This window comes from Octopus bimaculoides, chromosome 2 (assembly GCF_001194135.2).
Source record: "Octopus bimaculoides isolate UCB-OBI-ISO-001 chromosome 2, ASM119413v2, whole genome shotgun sequence".
NCBI classification, from domain to species: Eukaryota; Metazoa; Mollusca; class Cephalopoda; order Octopoda; family Octopodidae; genus Octopus; species Octopus bimaculoides.
Window position 1 is genome coordinate 45426534 of NC_068982.1, and position 8530 is coordinate 45435063.

The 8530-nt window shown below is 37.1% G+C and overlaps 1 protein-coding gene across 1 annotated transcript in view; it reads left to right on the forward strand.

The window, feature by feature from the left end:
* Window positions 1–8530, forward strand: part of LOC106869164 (complement C3) — a 160574-nt gene that overhangs the window by 111826 nt on the left and 40218 nt on the right. Inside the window, exon 26 of the mRNA XM_052976969.1 lies at window positions 7156–7328. Within this exon, the coding sequence (XP_052832929.1) occupies window positions 7156–7328 (173 nt within the window). The remainder of the gene's footprint in view (window positions 1–7155; window positions 7329–8530) is intronic.

Below are 8530 nucleotides of genomic sequence, written 5' to 3' on the forward strand. Positions count from 1 at the left end.
TTATATGTATGTGTTGTTGCGTTTTCGATTTTTGGGTAGAGCACTGCTGTGAAATAAGCGTGTATGATCGAAATGTATTCCTCACGTGTCCATTTATGCCGTTTTGGTTTTGTTTGCGTGATATGAGGAACAACGTCCGGCCCTTTATTTTGACGGTCATCGTTTTCGTAGGGTACCGGTTCGTTCATTTCTGTTGTCAGATTGTTTTGCTCGTTCAGATCTTCGTACTTTTTGCGTAATAAGCTTACAGTACGCACTTCTCGGTTGTTATTCTTGGGTGGAATAATACCGGTGTTATTTAATCTGTTTGTAATTTTTTTGTACATGGTGTTTGGGTTTGGAGATGGTATGATTTTGATGTAACGATCGCTGTGCGGGTAGTGGAGGTATCAAGTTAAAATACATCATTATATTTGGAAAAATAGAAATAAATTTCAACGAGTATTACTTACTCGGATATAGTCCAACCCTTTGTCAGCTATTTTTTGGCTCCATGCGATGTCTTTATTTCCGATGTTTTTGGATAAATTTCGGAGCAGTGATTTATCGTTCTCACATGTTAAACATCCCCGGTGTAGTCTCTTTACATGTTAAACATCCCCGGTGTAGTCTCTTACATGTTAAACATCCCCGGTGTAGTCTCTCTCTATTATTATTATTATTATTGTAACCTTCGTCCTGTCTTTGTCCTTATATGTTTTTAATTGATATTAGCCCTTGTGGCCAATAAAACGAATTAATTATTATTATTATTATTATTATTATTATTATTATTATTATTATTATTAGGCAGCGAGCTGGCAGAAACATTAGCACGCCAGGCGAAATGCTTAGCGGTATTTCGTCTGTCTTTACGTTCTGCGTTCAGATTCTGCTGAGGTTGACTTTGTCTTTCGTCTTTTCGGAATCGATAAATTAAGTACCAGTTGTGTACTGCGGTCGATCTAATCGATTGGCACCCCTCCCCAAAAATTTTGGGCCTTGTACTTAGAGTAGAAAAGATTATTATTATTATTGTTATTATTCCACCAAGGTTGACTTTCCTTTTGTCTTTTGGGATCAATAAATTAAGTACCAGTTGAGTACTGGGGTTGATGTGATCAACTGTCTCCCTCCCCATAAAATCCTAAAGTAGAAAAGATTATTATTATTATTATTATTATTAGTATTATTACTATTATTACTTTTGAGTGAGAGAGCAGTGCATACCATCAAAGTAACTCTGGAGTAAAATATATGAAACCCAGTATACCCATCATGACTACCCATTTGATTAGGGTACACGAGGCGTATGCATCACAACCTTATGTGTATGATATGGTGATCTCATATCAAGATAAACAGTGCATGATCTTGCAGGTGGAGAACTGTTTATCTTGATATGAGATCACCAATTTGCGTACATGTGGTTGTGATGCATGTGCCTGGTGTACCCTTATCAGATAGGTAGTTATGATGGGTATACTAAGCTTCATATATTTGTATCCCAAATATATGAAGCTTTGATGTGTCACTTTGATGGCAAGCACTGCTCTCTCACTCAATAATGATAATCCTTTCTACTCTAGGTATAAAGTCTGAAATTTTGTGGAAGGAGTCTAGTTGATTAAATTGACCCCATTGGTCCTTATTTTATTGAATCTGAAAGGATGAAAGGTGAAGTTGACCTCAGCTGAATTTGAACTCAGAACATCAAGCTAGAAGAAATGCCATGAAATGTTTGGTTTCTGATTTCGGCATAAGGCCAGCAGTTTTGAGAGGCGGGGTGGGGGGCTAGTTGATTATATTGGATACTTTGATTGCTGCTTTATTGACCCCCCAGAGGGAAGGAAGGTATTTGGGCTCAGAACTAGAAGAAATACTGCAAGGTATTTTGTTCAATGCTCAACCGGTTCTGCTTAATTATTGCCTAGAATCGGAAATACTGTTTATATCATTATTATGCTTCGATCAGTTTGATAGCTGATCGTTATGAGGTGCCTTATTCTTTGGTAGTTACATAAAAATAGAGTCTCTATCCCCTCTATATGACAACCTCTCCAGAAAGGTTGGTCTTCTAGTCACAGAAGCCAACAAAAATCAAAATGTTCAAACATGATGTATGTAGGTCCCAACTCTGTCGTGTCTGTGAATATATTCCTTCTTAGCCAGGACTGGGCAGCCAGAGATAATATGGTTTATTGTTTCTTGTCCATCGCCTATTTTCATTATTATTATTATTATTATTATTATTATTATTATTATTATTATTATTACTTTTGAGTGAGTGAGCAGTGCATGCCATCAAAGTAACTTCCAACTTGTCTAGGGCTGCAGTAAATTGGAATAAGATCTAATTAATGCTGTGATGAACAACCTAACCCAAGCCAGCATGATAGTCAGAAGTTAAATGGTGATGGTGATGATGATTATGATGATGCTGTTGCTGCTACCACTGCTGCTGTTGCTGCTGCTGCTGCTGATGATGATGACGATGACAATGGTTGGAGTAAGCTTGTGGTGGTAGTGGTGGTGATGGTGGTGTAGGTTTAAAAGTCAGAATAAAGGAACACTGTATAATCTTAATTAGATAAGAAGCATCTAAATCTGGAACGGCTGAATAAAATATGGTGTGCAAAATGGAACCAAACACTGACAAGAAATGAAATTCCTATGAATACTTAGAAAAAAATCACTCAAGTAGTACATATAGCACTTAAGTCAACCACTGACAGTAGCTTAGTATGATGGTTTTAGAAAAAAAAATGTGTTTAGATCGTCTGAAAGTATACCATTAAATGTAGACGTGGAAAATGATAATGGTAGATAAATTACGAATGAATAAGATTTGTGATAAGATAGAAATGGAAAAGCATCATGGTCTTTTTCTCAGCGTTTTTTAATGTACACTTTTCTGTGCGTACATGGATTAATCGAAATTTATCGAGGTAGATTTTTCTGTGGCCGGATGCCTTTCCTGTTACCAACATTCCACCTTTCCCTGTGCCCAGGAGGATTAAAAATGAAGGATACCACTTGCATGGCAGTGACAGTGACACTTGCTTACAATTTCCAAAGTGATATCAAAGTACTTTTATCTTTGTTCTTCACTTATGGCCATGCTGGTGCACCTCCTTTAAGAATTTTTAGTCAAATGAATTGATCCCAGTACTTAATTCTTTTTTTAACCTGATACTTATTCTATCAGTATCTTTTGCCACACTACTAAGTTATGGGATGTAAACACACCAACACTGGTTGTCAAGGGGCGATAGGAGACAAACAAAAAAATATATATATATATGTGGAGGAACATGGCCTAGTGGTTAGATCAGTGGACTCGTGGTCAAGGGATCATGGGTTCGAATCTCAGACCCGGTGATGTGTATGTTTATGAGCAAAACACCTAAGCTCCACGCAGCTCTGGCAGAAGACTGAAGATAATGGCGAACTTCTGCTGACTTTCGCCACAACTTTCTCTCACTCTTTCCTCCTGCATCGAGCAGCTCACCTGCGACGGACCAGTGTCCTGTCCAGGTGGGGAACCTATACACCAATGAAACGGGGAAGCTGTGGGGTGGTTGGCATTAAGAAGGGCATTCAGCTGTAAAAACTATGCCAAAACAGAAACGGTAACCTGGGGTAGTCTTCTACCTGGCCAGCTCCTGTCAAACCGTCTAACCCATGCCAGCGTGGAAGGTAGACGTCAAACGATGATGATGATGATGGTCATCATCATCATTAAAATCTCAAAGCTACATGAGGATGTATGCTTGATTCAAAATGGAGCGAATAAATAAATATTAGATTTGACAGAATAATCTCATTACTGAAGGGTCAAAGAAAATAATGAAGTGAAGGATAAACAGAGGAAAAAAGCCCCCAAAATGAAGAATGAGACTACAATCTGATGGTGCTACTAAAGCAAATATCTTAGGGACATCTGTTAAATTAAGAAAAGATGACTGAATATATTTTGGCTGGTGAAGCATATCCATCACTCTGAACCATCAGGGACAGATGGAAACCTAATATTCATGTCACACAAGAAAAAAAAAAATAGTCGCAATAGATATAGAAATAAAATAGCTTAAAAAAGAAACAGACAAACTGAATTATAAAGGCAACCGCCACACATACATACTGCTATACATACACATATACATGTTATTATTGTGACATACACAATATTACACATAAAGACTACTACTTACACACATGCCAAAGCTTACACACATCACAAATACTGTTATATATACAAATTCTGTTGTATACACATACACATATCATTACTATCACATATGCTATTATGTACATATACAACACTAAACACACACACACACACACACACACACACACATACACACAACCATTGTCATATATACGAACACACTCACATGAACACACTACTATATACATACATGCCACCACTTTTACGGACACCACAAACACACACAAATACACACACATGCACACTCACATATGCACACCACTGTAAACAATGTGACCACTATGATGTACACCAAACATCCATACATACCACCACTACCAGCAGCAGTAACAGCAGCAGCACTACCACCACCACCACAACCTCCACCACTGGACATACACAAAAAAAGACATTATCAAATAGAGAACCACACACAAACATTACTATACACATACATGTTACCACTGTTACATAAATCACACACACTATTATACACAGTGCTACCACAATCACATACATCATATGTACACACACACCCCATCACCACCACCAAACACACAAAAAAAACGACCAAGTATACAACTATGCACACCCCTATTACTATATACTCATACATGTTGATACTACCACAAATAACATCCACAAACACAAACACCACCATATACACACATGCAGCTATAATCACATCTACTACAACACATGTGGTTTTCATACACATTATACATGACTTACTGTGGAGGTGCAATGGCCCAGTGGTTAGGGCAGCGGACTTGTGGTCATAGGATCACAGTTTCAATTCCCAGACCAGGCATTGTGAGTGTTTATTGAGCGAAAAGACCTAAAGCTCCACGAGGCTCCGGCAGGAGATGGTGGCGAACCCTGCTGTACTCTTTCACCACAACTTTCACTCTTACTTCCTGTTCTTTTGTGCCTGTAATTCAAAGGGTCAGACTTGTCACACTGTGTCACGCTGAATATCCCCGAGAACTACGTTAAGGGTACACGTGTCTGTGGAGTGCTCAGCCACTTGCACATTAATTTCACGAGCAGGCTGTTCCATTGATCGGATCAACTGGAACCCTTGATGTCATAAGCGACGGAGTACCAACAACATACATGACTTACTAGAAATAGAAGACAACTCCCTGCCAAAAGGAAGGACACATCAGACAATGAAGGTTTTGATATACAAAAAGACTGTATGGTCATGGATGAAGTTTTAGAAGAGAGAGAGATCCAGGAAAACACGGGATGAAGTATTAAAGGCTGATCTCAAAACGTTGAGCCTTATGAAGGACATGACAGAGGACCAAGATATGTAGCACATTGCTGTCCTCAAGAAAACCCACTCAACCATAACAGAAATGAGATCCTAAAACTAAGGTGCCATGTAAAGAGCATTGGTATGAGTGCTAGTGCCATGTGAAATGTATTGGAGTTCGTGCCACTTAAAAAGCACAGGTGATGGTGCCATATAAAAAGTACCCAGTACACATGAAGTGGTTTGCTTTAGGAAAGGGCATCTAGTTGTAGAAAACATGTCAAAGCAGACTATGGAACATAGCATTGCCCTTGGCCTTGCTAGTTTCTGCCAAGCCATCCAACCCATGACAGCATGGAAAATGGACGTTAAATGTTGATGATGACTATCTGATTGAATGTTCCTGTGGTCTTTCAACTGTAGGAGCAATTAATCAGGTTGACCTGGGACTAAACTACAACATCAGCAATACAAATATGCTAAGGTTACCACTAACACTCATATTACACATGTGAACCATATGTTCTTTAATTCTGTTAGTGTCTTTCCTCAAACCACTACTCCCTGAAACTCACTACCATCAGCTTGTTTTCCTCTGGTCTGTGATATTCAATCCTTTACGCTTTCTGTCTTTAGACATTTTTTTGAATTTGTAGGCCCTTTCTTTTTTCTTCTTTGCAATCCCTTATGCTACAGTAGGAACAAACCTTGTTTAGGGCAAGACTGTACAAAAAAACAAAAGAAAGAAAAAGAAAACAAATTCATTACATCAATACATACCCGCAGATACATACACATCTGTCATCACTCAAACACATATACTAGACCCTATACATGCATACATACATACATACATGCATATAGGTGCAGGTGTGGCTATGTGGTAAGAAGCTTGCTTCTTAACCACATGGTTCTGGATTCAGTCCCATTGCATGGCACCTTGGGGAAGTATCTTCTACTATAGCCTTGGGCTGACTAAAGCCTTGTAAGTGGATTTGGTAGACTGAAACTGAATGAACTGTTTGTGTGTATCTGTGCTTGTGCCCCTATCATTGCTTGACAACTGATGCTAGTGTGTTTGTGTCCCCGTAACTTAGTGGGAACATAAATAAAAGAATAAATATGCTAGAGCAGTCACTGCCTATTGACAAACATCAATATTTATTTCCCTTAAGCATGAAATTTAAATTTTGTGAAATTAATACTTGATTTCATGAAATTATCTCCCCTATTTTTTGAGAGCTGTTAACAGTTGCCACTAAGTTTTTGTTTTCTTTCTCCAACTCAAAGGCAAATTTCTGCTGATTTAGAATATTTTTGTGTAACCCCCATCTACTAGAATTAAGCATATAAAAACCGACTGTTTGAAAACAAGATGGGTACTTTGAGAGAAATGAGAAGAAATCACATGAGTGCAACACATTTTTTTTATGTGAATGACCAAATAATAGAGACATGAATAATAACTAAATTCTTCACTGACTAAACCAACCAATATAGTGTCAGAACCAGTAAAAAAGTGAGTATTAGTGGCAGTGGTGGTGGTGGTATTTGCAAGAGGAGGAGGACAATAATGATAATGATTTTATTTCCTGTTTAATTAATTTACAATTTCATTACAGTTTACCTTGTTAAACTACCATAGCATTTCCCTATTAAGTGAAAATAATTACAAATATTACATCTATGTTTATTTTTAATGCAGGTAAAAAATATTGGATAGCTGATAACCGCGAAAAAGATGACTCTCTTTCTGTATTAACAACTGCTTATTCACTCTTAAGTAGAAACCAACATGATAACATAACAGAAGCAGAACCCATCTTCAAATGGCTGATGTTACAAAGTAACAAAAACAGAATTTTCAATTCTACTAAGGTAAGCTGTTCACTGACATGTGACATAAATTTTGATTGAAAGGATGTTTGTGGATTGGCAAACATCAAGCTATGTTTAGTACCTGTTATGATGTGGGTATACATGTCTGGTGTAAAATGGTATTGCACAAATATATCGTTGGTTGTGGTTATCTAAAAATAACCTATTGCAGAAAAATGTTAACAAAGAATGCACTCCGTATTACTCGAATGTAGGTATGATACTCAGTATTCAGAGTTCTACTACCAGCTGTTAACCCAATACACATTGAATTAACACGGAGAACTAGCAAGGTTGAACTAATATCATCAAGTACCCCACTGACAGTTCACTGAGTTCTTATTTATTGTAATCAGTTGTCCATCTTCAGTCACGTGGGGGTGTTCAGGTTTCTCCCATAACAGTACTAGTACCATGTAAAAAGCATCCAGTATATTCAATAAAGTGGTTTGCATTAAGAAAGACATCCAGTTGTAGAAACCCTACCAAAGGAGACTCTAGAGCCAGGCACAATTCTTTAGCTTTCCAAAACCTGTTGAACCATTCAACACATGCCAGTAATGAAAACGGATGTCAAATGGTGGCGGTGGTAACGGTAATGGTTTATGCTAACAACTCTGCTTTGATTGGTATCGTATTAGGTCCTTGACAAACTAATTTGAATTTCCTCTCATGAATTTATTTTCCCTGACATATCACATCTATTTTGAGCCAGTAAAGAAGCCTATATCGGATCATTGAAAATAATAGCCACATATTCCTCAAAAAAGATCCTATCATATTAAATAAGAAAAGGACATTGGACTAACCTGTTTCTATATATTGCTAAGCTAACTGGAGTGTCATGTCTGGAATGCCTTTGGTAGATGGAATCTCAAAGAAGCTCATATATATATATATATGCGAGTAAAAATAAATACAAAAAAAGGTGGATTTTTTTGTATGATTGTGTATAGAGGAATATATTATTTTGCTTAAAAGAGTTCCAACACTGTCTGTTTTTTATGTTTTATTTATATTCCTGCAGAACTAATGTGGGGTATAAAATATGGAATATACAATATATAATATAATATACAATATATAATATAAAATAAAATAAAAATGGATGGCACCATGAAATAAAGTATTGAATGTAGATGAAATATTGAGTGTTCAATATAAAGGATCAAATATATAAATATATAAATATAAATATATAT